The sequence below is a fragment of the Carettochelys insculpta genome, chromosome 3 (genome assembly GCF_033958435.1).
Source record: "Carettochelys insculpta isolate YL-2023 chromosome 3, ASM3395843v1, whole genome shotgun sequence".
NCBI lineage: Eukaryota > Metazoa > Chordata > Testudines > Carettochelyidae > Carettochelys > Carettochelys insculpta.
In genome coordinates, this window is record NC_134139.1 from 59,916,698 (window position 1) to 59,932,676 (window position 15,979).

Consider the following 15,979-nt stretch of genomic DNA (forward strand, 5'->3'; position numbering starts at 1 on the left):
AACTGAGCCACATTGACTCCACTGATAATATGACTTAAATAGACTTCAGAAGGAGCATCATGCCTGGAGAAGATACAGGAAGTTACAGTTACTCTTAAGTTCCAAAAATAATGATGAGTTAGAACAGAACTGCACAGAAACTTCCATAGAGATACACAGATTCTCCTTGTCAGGTATGATGAATTATTTTTCCAATAAATCAAGAATAATTAAGATAGTGAATGCCCAGTTCTAGTTAGTTAGTTAATGGTGTATGCATGGATTATTTAATTTTCTTTTAAGATGGAACTATCAACTAGTACAATTCCCAGTTCAGTTGATAACTTTATATTAGAAACTGGAAACATTTACTCTCTGGAGTGCTGGAGGGATTACAAAGGAATACTCTGTTTCCAAAGTAATTCTGTTTAAACAAGAGACTTTATAACATCCTTAAGTAATTTGCAGAAGAATTATTATTTGGGAAGTCAAAACATCCTTGCCCCTCAAGCTGTATTGTAAGAAATGATTTTTACTAATTTTCTTTGTATGCCACTAACATGCAAGTTGCATTATTCAATGAATAAGGTAGGCAAAGCAAGACATTTATCATTCAACAGACAAATGACACTGGATTGCTAGTTAGACAGTATAATAAGTACCATCTAATTTTCTCTTTAGAATCAATTTATTCTTCAAAGCCCTGGATCATCATCAAGGGACTGTATTTTCCCACTGAGAAATTACAGAACTGAAAATCACGTTTTATAAAATGTTCTTCTACTTGCTGACAAACCCTTTGCAAATAGCCACTAGAGTGGATTTGATTAGAAAAGTGGTGACCGTATCTTTTGTCATGCAAATAACTTTACTAAATGACTTGAAATTTCCCACTACTTTGTATTATTCTTTCAAAATTATTATTTTCTTAGAATCATCAGTAACCTTCAACAGAAAATTGTTCCAGGCGCGCGCGTGCGCGCACGCACGCACACACACACACATACACACCTGGTTATATAATATCCTGAGATACATTTTGTGGATTTTAATTTACCTCACAATTTTAACTTCCCTTATGCACCTAAGGAAATAACTTGACAGCCAGCCTATGGTTAATAATCTGGTTATCAGTCCAATATTTACATTACAGAATTTACTAAGAGCAGCATTTTCAAAGGCAGCATCAGTAGGCTGACCTCTAGGATCTTCTCAGAAAGAATAATCTATAACTCAAGAACATTCCCCCATGGGACGTCTATTACAATTTGACTTAATGAAATCAGTGACAAAGTGGTCTTCAAGAGAAAGCATATTGCAATAAACATGATGTAGTCTTCCAACCAGAAATCTGTAAATTTTTGTTTATGCAAACTGCCAACTATGTAAACCATTTATGGCAATTGTTTTCTCCTTTGACTGAATGATGTAATGCATGGTAATGAGAGAAAGTAAATTATCATTGTTACCTATTACTAACATCCAATGTATCTTTTTTGGTGTTTCAGTCATATGAGGATTGCTGTGACATTTTTCTGCCTTTTTAAAACATATGGTACACAATAGTATATTACAGTATTTTCTAAAAGTAAATCCTATAACAGAAAGTTATGTACTAAGTGATATATAAATCAAATTGCTTTCTGTGTTTACCCTATCAGATGGACAAAATTTTACATTGCACCTCTCTTCTTAAGTCATTGGTGATGGCTTTAAACCAGGCTATGGCTGATATGCGCATGGCACAGGCCAGAAGAGGGAGGCAAAAGTAGCTTTAAGGCAGTTTTGTTTCCTAGATCCTGGGACAATTTGTCTACTGGCATAAATCAAATCAAATCCCTGGCATAGTTGGTACTCCTTCTTTACTAATGGTTAGAGATATGGGTATCAGGAACTACTTAGGCTAGGGCATACTTAAAGTTGACTTTTAAACTAGGGTGCAAGAGAGGGTCTGATACTCAATGCTTATTTTGAAGGGTAACACAGAGCAGACAAAATGTGACCCATCGTGACTGAAAAATGGCTTATATAAATCAATCACAGACTTTACAATCATAGGGCCAGACCCTTGGGTTTGACTGAGCTGTGGTCAGGGGCATGAGGGGTATAAGATTTTGGGGCCAGGTGAGGACCAATTAAGTCCAAGGCATAACTTGGAGCACTTGAAGGGAGGCTGTAATTTGTACTAGTAGGAATGGTCCCAGAAAGATATGTTCTTTGCCCTACATATTTTAACATTTGTTAATATTTTAACATTAATCATTGCAGATGACATGAAAATTGAGGGATATGTAAATAATGAAGAGGAGATAACATGGATTCAGAGCTATTTAGATCATTTGGTAAATTGAGTGCAACAAAATATGCGTTTTAATATGGCTACATGTAAATTTGTACATGTACGAACATACAATATAGGCCCTAATTATGGGATGGAGGATTCTATCCTAGGAAGAAATTACCCTGAAAAAGATTTGGGGACCATAGTAGTAGGTAATCAGCTGAATGTGAGCTCCCAGGGTGACACTGTGCCCAGCAATGATGGGAGGTATAGTGTATACAATGCATAGGAATATTTACCACATACTCTGCCGGTTATACAACCTAGTGCTTAAAAATGCCTGTGTCCTATTGTAGTAGTATGGTCACCCCCCTGGAAAAGAGGGGGTGTTAAAAGAGGTCTGAGAGAGCCTGCACAGAATCCTGCCATCAGGGAAGAGCTCATTAAGAGAGGCACACAGGAGAAGGAATGCTGGAACTGCCCATTTATAAAGAACTGCTCAACAGAGCAGAGGGCAGTTCTTTCCTGAAAGGGCAAGGGAGAAGGACTGGCTGCTGAAATGCACCTAGACAGAGCAGTATTAGGCAGGATGAGGGGAATAACAGAGTACTCTAGCTTGTGGACAGCCAAACTGAGGCCCTGATACAAAGGGCCTGAAAGGTGCTAGAGCTATTGGGGAAGTGGGTCAGGGAAAGAGGTTGCAATGAGTGGCTGCAGGCTATTAGGGTCCCTGGGAGTGGCCACTGAAGCCGGTGCCTTGAACTAGAGATAGCAGTTTGCCAGCAAAACCACTGCCTGGATGATAGACTGCAGGTCCCCCACAAAAGGGGGAAGAGACAGCACAGAGGGGTACAGCCACAAGGCAGTGCTCAGAGGATGTCATAGTTCTGGAAGCAGCATGGGTCACAGATGGGGGAGACAACAGTGCAGGAAAAACAGTAAGCAATACACCATTGGAGGAGGTGCCCTGCTGACAGACATGAGTTAATCCCCAGAACGACCAGCAGGAGGCCCCACAATGGTGGTGAGTCTGCATGATTACACCTGTCTACAATACAGCTTCCAGTGCTGCAACTGTCAGGGGAACGACATACATACTACGTAGTGAATTACATACAGTGTTTTTTCTAATGTAGGCAAGGCCAGAGCAATCAGAAACAGTTTTAATTTGATTTTTGATTAATGCAGGTTGTACTAATATGTTATTTTCCCTTGAAAATATCTAACTATTTAATTATTTGATCTTATTAATAGAATGAAACTGTTCAAAACAAATGGCATGAGTGGCTGTTTTACAGCAAGCTCATAATCATCAATTCATATATGTAGAAACCTTCCTAAAATTATATTAAGCTGGCCTGTTGAACTTGAAAGGCATATTTTATCCCAATCAATGCATAAAAGTAAAATTATCTATAACTAAGGCATGTTTCTCTGCTGTACAGTTCAGCTGTAATGATCCCCACACACTGCACTTGCACATCAATTATGATAATCATAATCACGGTCGTTAAGCCGAATGTTCATTATTATCAGGATGCTGGTGACAGCAGATTCAATCATCGGGTGCAATGGGCAGGCAGTCACAGTCCCACCCAAATTTCTGCAGACAGCGTTGTGCCACATTAAGTCTATGATGTGTTCCACATCCCACTCTATTCCAAAAGCTGTAGACGGTAAAGGTCAACTTTATGTTCTGTGCAATATGCTTAGGTTCTCTAAATTAATTCTTTGGAGTACTTGGATATTTTATGCTTTGTAGATAATAAAATTGTATTTAGGGCCAAAATCCATGTGCAAATAATGAAACAGTGCTGCAGCCATGTTGTAATTCATCTATAATAAGACATATGAGGAAAGATTTTATCAACAAGGAACATCTTAAAATGTCAGTTCCTGCATTTCCCAAACAAGCAAAACATGAAGTGATGCTATTAAAGCCAGTTGTCTAAAATGCATATGCAAACTAATTCTAATTCGGATTAAAAGCTGTAGGCTAGCATTTGTGCTTCAGTAAACATGAACAAGAGAGTATTTTGACAACCACATTATTATACTTAGTGTATTTGATTTCCAGACTGTCCAGCTACATGAGATCTATCATTATAGATTAAAATCATGGTGATTGGTAGGTTCTTAATAATGAAACTGTGCATTTAATATAAATACTAAGGTCCAAAGCATTTGCAACTAAAAAATTAAAATAAGCAACTATACAAGCTTTAGAAGTATGCTGTTCAAAATAAGTCATACATTATTTAGCAGGTTTTTCAAATGTGGAAACCAAAGTCTAGTAGTTATAACAGTTGCAATATCTCCCTTTATCTATTTGTATGCTTTCAGGAAAAAATGTAAATACACCACTATTTTTAATCTTAACGTGGGGAGGTCTTTGAAATGCTCCTAGACTCAGTAACAGGTCTGAGAACATCACTAACTAAAAATGCAACAACAGGTTGAACCTCTAATCTGTAACTCTCTCATCTGGCAACATCCATAATCTGGCATGATTTTAGTTAGCCAGATGACCACTTACCATTGGTGTGGCCAGGTTTCCTGTGGTCCTATAAAGTTTGTTTACAGCCACCAGTCCAGGCTCTCAGTATTCTGTGCTATTATTTAGCTGCTTAGCGCTGCCCTGGGAAGGCAGGGAAAGGGGCTCTTAGCCTGCCTGGCTGCCTGCAGCTGCAGGAAACTAGGCAGACTGACAGCCCAACAGCTTCACATTGTGTGAAACTCGTGTTAATGCAAGTTTCGTGCAGTGTGAAGCCATGTAAAATGAGGGTTTCCTGTAAACCAATATCACTCTGATTGTTTAATCTTGCCTCAATAGGATATTAAGGAGTTATCTAGTCAGATCACCTTTTTGTGATTTTTTAAAGCAAAATTAACAGTATACACAAACCCGTGTAGGTCTGTGGAATTTATAAGTAAATATGATGTACCCATAAAACACAGGGAAGCTAGCTTTTTAACTGATAATGTGGAACAGGCTCAACATGTTTTCCACTAACACTTGAAGACCCATTCACCATCAAGATGACTCTTTGGGAGGATGTGGTACAACAATTTGGAGGCTTGCCCTGTCATTGGTGATCACATTTAAAGAAAAATAGTACTTTTCCCTCTCCAATCTACTGCTAACGTGATAGGAAACACACATCTTAGTGGGGCTATCATCCACTGACTCAGATTGTCATATAAATTGTGTTTAAATACAAAGTTTGATACATTCCCAGTAGGAAAATCAATTATGTGCTCAAACAAGAAACAGATTCTGAGATGACATATCCACAGACTTTGGACAGCATTAAGGTGTTTACATTTTGCTAAGTCTTCCATAGTGTTTCCTGTATATGCTTACCTTGTATACAGTATAGATACACACAAAATAATCACCTATCCAAGAAATAAATTTGTAGATCACTTAAAGTGGTGATTAAAAAAATAAAGCGTTCTTCTTTGAAAGACAGTGATTATGAAATCTAATCTTGGGCCTTTTTTGATCAGGCCTTTTCCCTAAAAAAAAAAAAGTGAGGAATGGCATTTTTAGACTCTTTCCTGATGATAATGACTAGTAAAAGCAGCAGGTAGGTCAAGAAACTGCTTTTCTTTCCTATTAGCTCGCTGTTTTGGTAAGTGCCTTCTAATTGAAGCTTCATATTGATTTAGAATCAGTAGTTGGAAGGCTAAATGTCATACTGGGTTAATGGATATAGCTGTTCACCTCTAGAGATTTAGGTTGAAAATTGTCTAAGATCACAAGTAAAAATGAGTTTCTTGGTCTCGGCTAAGTTTCTAGCTTATATGATGTATATTATAAAACCTCAATAGAGTTTGGCATGTAATGAAATGCTCAGGATTGGAAAAGCAGAACTGTTGCTGATCTGACTTCAGGAATATCAGAAAAAAGTGTCTGGAGAAACTTTTATGCTGCCTGTTTATACTATGATACCGTGTCTGCTGGCTTCAAACAATGCTACTTTATCTCATTTTGTTTTAAATATATCCACCCTTTTAAAAAAAAAGGTCCAATTATTGGCCTGTGAATATTTAACTGCAGGTGCAGTTTAATAAAAATAATTGTTAAAATATTGACGTATCACTCTGCGCATTGTAAAATTTGGGGAAACAACTGCTTTTTGCTTATTACTATTCTTAAGTTCCAAATCAGACATCTGGTGGAAAACACAAAAACTTGTATCAATGTGAGGAAACTTTTTTAACAAATCAAGAATTCCTTTTTCATTTCACCCTTATGGTCAATATCAAGTTTAAATGCTTGTGAGGATTGCAGTTTTAAAAACGGAGAGGGAGAGACCAATCATCTCTTTCATGTCCTGAAGGCTGGGTAGCTACATATCACTGTGGCTGTAGACAAAAAAGGGAATATGATTTTTTCTTTAGGGAAGTTTTATTGTAAAAATGGAGAAAAACATTTAAAAAATCTAGGTTCTTGATACTTAGTAACATATTTACATAAGAGACAGATTTTGTAGGGTTGGGATGCATACTTACAGCAAAAACAAGCTTGAAAACTGTAAAAAAAAAGTCTTATCGTTGTTACCGCTGATACTATTTAAAGAGCTGATAGGAATATCCAATGCTGTTAGAACATTTTTTTAAAAATTTCAAATATATGTAATTGCATGGTCTCTGACCATCTAACCTGTGTAAATGTCCAGAAGACTGATTCTCTTCACACAGGTAGAAAGAAATTCCATTGCAAGACTCAGGCCCTGTTTTAGCAGGAATTGGTGTGTGATAACTTTGTTTTCTTTCATTCACTTTAACTTAAGTCCACTGGGAGGATACATAAAGTCAGAACCTTTGGGTTCCCAAATTGACAAGAACTTGGAAAAACAACCAAGAAGCAATTGTTCAGTTGTGGGTTTTTTGTTTTTGTTTTTGTTTTTTTCCCCATTTCATGCTTTGTGACTGATGCTCTATGTGACTGGAGCTTTTAAACTTTAGACATCCTACCCTATATTGAATTTCTTACATTGAACTTATATTTATGTACTGTTAAAGGTTTTGAGAAATATCCCATCATATAGTTTTAGGAAGTAGAAAGACCAGAGATGTTTTTTGACAAATTAGATAATGATGAAACTGTCTTATGGAAACAAGAGATCTTGTCTTATTTTTAAAGCTGACCAGAAAATGGAAGAAGAAAAGCATTTGTTAATACTTGTTTCCATTTTTGTTGAGATTTTCAGCTGTGTTCATTGAAGTGTTTCATATTTATTCTTCTACCAGATCAGAAAAAAGCAGTACATAAAAGAGGATATTTTGTACACCAACTTGAAGTAATGTATTTATCAGAAGCATTTTTCCCCAATAACCTTATGTCCTTATACCCTAAATTGCTAAGCACCTGCTGGGAAGTGCTGAGTCCTCTCAATTTCAACTGACTTCAAAGAGCGTTAAAAAAGCTCAGCCCCTTGAAGAATCAGGGTTTTAAAGATCAAATCCATTATAGCGCTTGAAGTTCTGGATCAGTGCCCATCAGAATTATTGGAAATGTTCCCATTGAATTCAATGAACTTTGGACCAGGCCCAATGCTTTCTGATTTTAATAAAGTAACAATCTAGAAAACTAGCACTTTGCTTAATATTATAGTGACTCACCTTGTTTGTTATCCATCTCTCATGGTGTTTTTCTCGGAAATGTTTGATTCCATATGTCATTTGGCCATATTTACTTGATGTATGAATTAATGGGTCGTAGTCCTGCTTTTTATGATATGAAGAAAATGGCAAAAACCTGAAAGATGAAGCAGTTGTATATTTATTTTTACTCTACCATGACTGCAGTAGGTAGCATGTTACATCAAAGGTATAAATGCTGGGATAGGTGAGCAGAACACACACAACAAATTTTCCACTATGTGTTCTCATAGAACTCATGCTTTTTCTCTCCCAGGCTCTTTACTTAGAAACTAAGTGGTGCCACATTAGAGAATCATACAGTTACAATATGACAGAATGGAAACTTTTATGTGAAGATGAAACTGATTCATTTGTATAACTGGGTGATTGCCTGAATATTTACCAACCACAAAAATTAAACTGTAATTTAAATTAGAAATTACAAACCAAACCCTGAGGGCCCAGTTCAGCTATTCTCACTCAGTATGAGTCTCCTTCTTATCCCAGCCCTTCAGTGCATGAGTGGTTTTAGCTGACAGGGCCTGGCTCTCCGTCCATCTTGTTCCCAGACTGCAGCTGGAAAAAGCCTGTAGTGGGGAAAAGAATGGGAGTGTGCTGAAGGGTTGGGATCCAGGGGGCTCTGTCTTGCAGGGGAGGGGGACTGCACTTACAGGAGCAGCTTTCTACTTTCTCTCATGGCCCTAGTCCTGCAGCATGTCCATTTGCTTCTTCTATCTTGCTGGGGTTGGGGTGGAGGGGAGTAAGCATGACAGGGAGAAAAGGCTTCCTCAACTACCACATGGTGAGTGCTTCCTTAATCTCTATGGCTACATCTACATAGCATTCCTCTTGCAAGACAGGAATGCAAATAAGGGAACTCAACATTGCAAATGAAGGGCTGATTTACAAATCTCAACCTCATTTGCATAATCTCTCATGATTGCACTGCTGGGAGAGATTTTGGCAAAAAAAACGACTGTGTAGACGGGTTTCTATTGGTGAAAACTCACTTTCTCGACAGAATCCTTCTACCTCATCCTTTTCAGGGATAAGGGTTCTGTCGGGAAAGAGGGTTTTCACTGACAGAACCTGATCTACACAACTAGGGTTTTTTTTTTTTGACAAAAATCTCTCCCGAAAGCACAATTGCACAAGATTATGCAAATCAGTGCTTCCTTTGCAACGTCGGATTCCCTCATTTGCATTTCTTTCTCACAAGAGGAATGCCATGTAGATGTAGCCTCTGAGTCCTAGGTACTCTCCTTCCTGGCCTCTGTGAGGAGTAAAGGGACTTTGAAGTTGCCCAGGCACTTCAAAGTACCGGAGGGTTAGCTGCGGCTACACACGAGCCAGCACTGCGAAGATTAACACTTGGAAGTTGCTGTGGGGGAGAATTAGCTTAATGAAGTGCTGCATATGCACCGCAGCACTTCATTAATAATCTCCTGACACCCTACTTACCATGCTCCCTTCAAAGTAGGAAGCTAGTGTAGACACAGCCCCAATGTAATATTCTACCAAAATGTCAGTTTGGGACACATTATCAGAGGACTTAATCTTCAGTAGTCAGCACAGTTCTGTTAGTACCTGGGACACAATTGGTTTGCTGGTCCTCAAAAATCTCCAAAGGCACCCCTAGCTGTGCAAAGATCATCATTAGCTTGGCTGAAATTGCTTTAGTGTTCAAGAAAAACAATGGTAGGGCCTCAGGATATGTGGTAACATAATCCACTATTATCAAGGCATATTGATACTGGCCCCAGCCATGTTCCTTCTGAACCTCTCAAATGATATTGCTAGCCCAGAAGAAAGGGATCTGGGAAGCCTTCACCACTTTCCAGAAGGATGTTGACACTTAGGGCAAAAGCCACAGAAGTCCAGAGGCTCCTTATATATCCCAGAAAAGGTGAGCTAGGATCCAAGCTACAGATTTCTTTTCTACCTTAGTTGCCCAGAAAACAATACTGCATGGGACAAATACAAGGTTTCCCTGGAGTAGGGTCAGGGAATCAGGAACTGGGCTCTGATCACCTCTGCTCAATAGTCTTTCCCTAATGATACAACAACCTGAATCTCTGTTTCAAACTGCAGGAATATTTCAGCTTGCTAAGGGTCTATTTCACCTGTAGTAACAAATAGCCACCCTGTGCACACGCCTGGCTCAAAGTCTCATTGTCCTTTGCTCTTCAATAAAGTTGAAGAACCTAGTCAGGATCTCAAATTCAGATAATGGGGGTAACCCCCAAATCTAGATTGGGACTGGATTCTAAAGAAATATCTAGCAACTTGGAACTTTTCTTATCCACTTTGGCTATGTCTCCTATAGCAGTGAAGTCTGCTTGATCCTAAACAGTCGTTTGTAAGGACATTGGTGGTCAAGAACTTCAAGAGGTCCCTGAAATATTCCCAACCTCAGAAATAATGATTAGGTAGGTAAGAGAGACAGCCAGACTGACCTCTAGTAGCTATATATATTCACCAGTCATTTGAATTAGGGTGTGAGGATATGGCTTGATGGCTCAATGCACAATAAATAGATGGTGCATCTGGGAGGTCTTGGAACAGATACGCTCATGAGAGTTTTGCTGCAGTCTAAGTCCAGTGGGTCCATTGTGTCTATCCCATTTACTTTAACTAGGATGGTTAGTTTAGCTGGGCTTGTGTTTGCCAAATCAGTGCTAGTAGGCCCAGCCATTGTAGGTGGCCATGGTATGGTTACGACTTGCTGCATTAACTTTTGTTGCTGTTGTTGCCAGGCAACTCTACCCCAGACTAGCTGCTGCTGCTCAGTAGTTACCTGATGGAGGAGGTGCTGTTGGCACTGAGAATTGTGCTCTGCCTTCCACTAGTTGTTACACATCCTGACAGTGGTGAGGATTATTTTGGGGGGATTTACAGGGGCAGTGGTGGTGGTTGTTTTTTTGTTTTTTAAGTCCTCACCTGCACCCATGCACAAAGCTAAATTGTGACTACATTCAATATCAAATTTGTAACTGGGTTATATCAATGGTGCCCCTTTATGACCTGGCAAGTGTACTGTTTAGCCTGCAGATGGTCGCAGATGGTCAGTTTCACTTTAGTCTTTGCTCCTTCTAGGACTTCATGGTCAAAATGGAAAAATGGTGATCATTTGTGGATTCAGCAGCAGGATCCTGCCCTGCTGCTCCAGACTTGTCTCCCTTAGTGTGTCTACATTTGCATTCCTCTTTCGAAAGAGGTATGCAAATGAGGTATACGTTTGTGTATTTGGCACCTCATTTGCATATTCTAATTTTGAAAGAGCTTCATTCGAAAGAAGAAAGCCAGTGTAGATGCTGCTCTTTCTAAAGTAAACCCATCTTCGAAAGAATCCTTCTTCCCTTTACTTAATGGGAAGAAGGACTCTTCCAAAGATAGATTTACTTTTGAAAGAGCAGCATCTACACTGGCTTTCTTCTTTTGAATGAAGCGCATTCGAAATTAGAACATGCAAATGAGATGTTGAGTATGCAAATTTACACCTCATTTGCATTTTCGATTTGCCTCATTTGCATACATCTTTCGAAAGAGGAATGCAAGTGTAGACGCACCCCCTGTGTCTTGTTCCTTTTTATTGAGGCCTAGTGGTCCTATCCACCGAATCGCTCGTCAAGGTAGAAAGCTGCCTAAGCCTCTGGGCTGGAACATTTCTCATTTAAGAAGTGGCAGAGCTCTGCTCCTATACTGATCAGCCCATCTTATGGCAATAAATGTCTTTGGATTCCTAAATGGGTTTTTGAAAATCATTTATTGGGAAAAATCAGTATTTTAGCAACTGTAATTTTTATCAATGAACCTTCTACTCACTCTTGCCTTCAGAAACAGGAACTTTTTTTGAGTTTCTCACTAATAACATCAATTTATTTCATCCAGTATCCCAATCAAGTGTATGTAAAATTAACAAATCAAAGGTAACAGGGCTTTAAATAATGCAAAGCTGTGGAAGAATGTATACACTCATGAGACAGGTGGCTCTCATATAAGACAGATTATGGTACTTGTAATGCTAATTTGCACATGGGATGGACATCACACGTACAAAAAATTAATGTGGCCCCAGTGTCCCAGAGTATACAGAGAAGATACTGAGAACCGGCTGCTCCACTTACAGTTTTTTTATCACTTTTGAATTGCATTTTAATAGTACATTTTTCTTTTGTTCAGACATGAAAGAAAATTGGCTTTCTCTGGGGAGTGGATGGCTGAGAAGACAAGGCTAGCAGTTTAGGGATTTGCCCACATATGCATGGAATTTAGTTTAGCCAGAACGTTCATAATTCAAAATAAATACAGTGTTGGTAAAGCCCATATAATAAATGATGTTACATTTTTGCAAAATACCATTTATTGAGAAAAGTGGAGGATAAACTGAATGAAAATGATGTTCACAGTTTACTATCTTAAATTATAGCCTTATAGATACTTTAAAATATGATTTTTTAACTTAGATCACTGCTCAGCCCTGCCTTTAATGAATCTTGATTTACAGCTCAAGCAATATTCTGATTATGCAAGAAATGACATACAATAGAACATGTGTGTTGTTTAGTACTATAAATGCATGTTTCATCAGCTGTATTCTACTGAATATCTTAAACCAGATAATTGCATATATTATTGTGTGTGACATTAACTGCACACTCTCTAGATTATGTTTCTGTATTTGGAAATGATTAATAACATGTTTTAGTTTTTGAGTGATAAGAAAGATTTTAAAAATTGTAGCTACATAGACATAATGGCATAAAATAAACTGTTGCTTTCATTGTTCTCTTTAAGTCTCCAATTCTGTAATCAGATCCATGAGCTGGGCTCTTTATGCCTTTGTCAATCAGAATGCAAGATGGTACATATTTGCATATACTCCTACACCCAGCAAAAATCTCTGATATTCACTGTATATTCATTTCAGTAAAGAATGTGTTTTTTAAAACACAGCATCTCAGTATTAAAATAATTGAAGTATATTCTGGGAATCATACAAAAGACACTGTACCTTTATAGCAGAATTTAAAGGTGTAGCAAACAGCAGTACTATTACAATATAGATTGGTTCAGTGATGTGTAGCTTCATGCATACTTAAAACACAGTTTCTCTCAAAATCAGCAATAATGCATGTTCTGAACTTAGCAGAAAAGAGGAGGGATTAGAGAAGGAAAGGAAAGCGTCAAGAGAACATTAAATCCAGAGACATCAATGTTAGTAACTGCACAAGTGTACACTTAAGAGGCCTAAGCAATCAAAGATCTAAAAAGCTCATTCTGGCATGTTTCTTATGTCTTGGTCTCAGCCTCCTGCTTGGACTAAGTCCATTTGCACACTACTGCAGAAGATTGACTCACTTTGGGTCGATCTTCCATAGTTTTGTTTCTCGCATGCATGAAACAGCACTTTCAGTGGTCATTGTCGACCCTGGAACTCTCATGAGAGCAGCAAGGATTAAGGAAGGTCGATGGGAGAAACACGCCCATCAGTCTTCTTCCATGAGGACAACCCCAGCAGTCGATCAATGCTAAGTCGATTTTAGCTATGCAGTTGGTGTAGTTAAAATTGCATATCAGCGGTCGACTGCTATGTCTAGTATAGACATAGCCTGAGATGGAACTACAGAAGTTCTTGAAGGTTTCAGATAACTAAAGGCAGTGATAGCAGAATAGAGCAGGAGACAGCTCTCTCCTGGTAATCGTGCTCCATTTTGCTCACAGAAAGAGAGATGAAGGCTCACCCAATACATAAGGCAGTGATTAAAAATAAAATATAATTGCTACAAACTCAACTAAGGGATATCTCAAAACTAACTAGAACTCTAGGGCAGGGTGGGAGAGTTTTGACCAGAAGTTTTGCCCTGGGTTTTTCCTGGGATGAATCAGGCAATTCCTTTATAAAAAGAGCCAAATGGAAATACTGAGATGCCCCAGCTGTGGAAGAGACTGCAGGGATCAAGCAAGGCTACTGCAAAGCCCTGAGTAAGTAGAAAGAGAAGCTTTCCATTCAGGAAGTGCTGGCAGGGACCTTGGGAGAACAAGGGAGAAAATGAGGAAAGACCTTTAAGCTGGGAGAGATCCTGAATAACTGGTGAGGAGACTGGCAGAAGAAAATCCCCAGGGAGGGTGGAAGTTTTTGTTAAAGACAGTTTTGAACTTTTATTTGGACAACTGTGACTCTTCCAGTCAAACATTTAGTATTGCTTTGATGCATACTTTTGTGGTTTAATAACAAAAATGCCACTAAAATCTTACCTATAACTATATAAACAGAATTGCTATAATTTTACCTAACCAGGTTATATGCACTAGTGATTTTGTCTCTTGTCACCGTGTTTCAACTCAAATAAAACAGAATTATCAGTATGTCTGAAGAAGACCATGAACATTCATCTTCACATAAACTGTACACTACAATTGGGCACATATGAATTAATATTTTATAGAGAACTTCGTGAATTTTTTGTTCTGAAAGTTGAAGCTAAATCTGAAGTTATTCTTCCACCCATACAGATGTGCCTTGTTTGGGACACTGAGTACTATCACCAGTGCTAATGCCCTCTTCAGCTTTTCATACAGAAAGGTAGGAAGCTCTGGAGCTGTTCTTACCTTAACATAACTTGCCATAATTTGTCCCATAATGTATATTAAAATAAGCTGTATTTGCAATATAAAGATGTTTTCTTCTTGATACATCTTGTCAGGTTACCAGTTGTGCTGAAATAAGTTGTATAATGCTGATGATGGAAACTGTGAATTTGGTGTTTGTTACTACTTCAGCTCAGGGAATGTGGCAGCACCCCCAGCACTCCAACTTCTAGAATCACTGCTGGTTACATCCAGTGTGATATTACTTGATAAGTAATTTACTCAGCATTCATAATTTAAGACACTGTATGCAATGTACTAAATGTGTGTCCAGTTCAAAGCTGTACTTATTGTATCAGTTGTTCGTATGCTGATATCTGTAAATCTAGGAATCCTCTAGTTATTTTTGTTTAATCGAGGTCTGCAATGGATAAGGTAGCGGAGAAAAGACTATCTGTCTACTTATATGAAGCAAAAGCAACAGAAATCTCCTTTGCAGACAAATTCTAGAACTTCTTAATTATACACAGACTTATTATCTGCATCCCCAGTGTCATAAAGTACCAGAACTTCATTAGAAAAATTAAGATAGAAAAATGAAGGCAACACTTTGTAAATTTCCACTGGAAATTAGCTGGAAGAAGCAGAGGAATACTGGATCAAAAGAGGGTAATCATGCTTAACTGTGCCCTAGAGCACCCGCATGTATAATACGATTTACACAGTAACTACCTCTCCTATTACAGCTTGTTTGGAGTATTCTGTGTTAATGGGGTTAGCTAATTTAGTATTTTAAGTTAAAAAGACTCTGCTGATTAATAAATGTTGCACACTGTGCTAGTAATTAAAATAAATGGAAGAGTTACAAATAGAAGTTGAATTGTTGAGGATACATTATCTGAAAATATATGATAATCCCTGTTTATCATAATACAATAACAGCCCAGAAAATATGCAAATTTCTAAAGTTGCAAAGCATATGAAAAACTAGACATAATTTGAAAAAAGTTTTTAGATGTGTAAGAGCTGTGTGACAAATGCAGTGGTTATTTTCATTGTCACTAACTCAGAAATACAGTGAACTGTATCATCTAGACATAAGACATTAAAACGTATTTAAGAAAAACCCTTTTCAAGCATTTAGCCAAATGCAAAATAACATGTTCTTTAAATGTTATTACCCTTCATGCCCGGCTAATTCCTGACCTTTACCCTCTGTAGGCACAGCACCTATCTAGGTCACACTTTTCTCCATAATCTTTCCCCAAAAGAGATGTTAGAGCATAATTGTGTAGTTGGACAAGTTGTTCACTTTGAAAGTTATTTAGCAAGAAAAAAAATGGATATGCAGAACAATAGGTATGCATCCTCTTGGAAAGGACATTAACCATTTCCCTTTAAAGCAGACCAAGCCACTGATGTTCATTGCTCAGAAGAGACATGGATCTAGCCCATAGATGATGGAGTTTGAACTCA

General features: G+C 38.1%; 1 protein-coding gene across 1 annotated transcript in view; it reads right to left on the minus strand.

Moving 5' to 3' along the window:
- SPATA17 (spermatogenesis associated 17) overlaps window positions 1-15,979 on the minus strand; it is a 178,195-nt gene that overhangs the window by 37,768 nt on the left and 124,448 nt on the right. Inside the window, exon 9 of the mRNA XM_074988612.1 lies at window positions 7,892-8,027. Coding sequence (XP_074844713.1) covers window positions 7,892-8,027 — 136 coding nt within the window. The remainder of the gene's footprint in view (window positions 1-7,891; window positions 8,028-15,979) is intronic.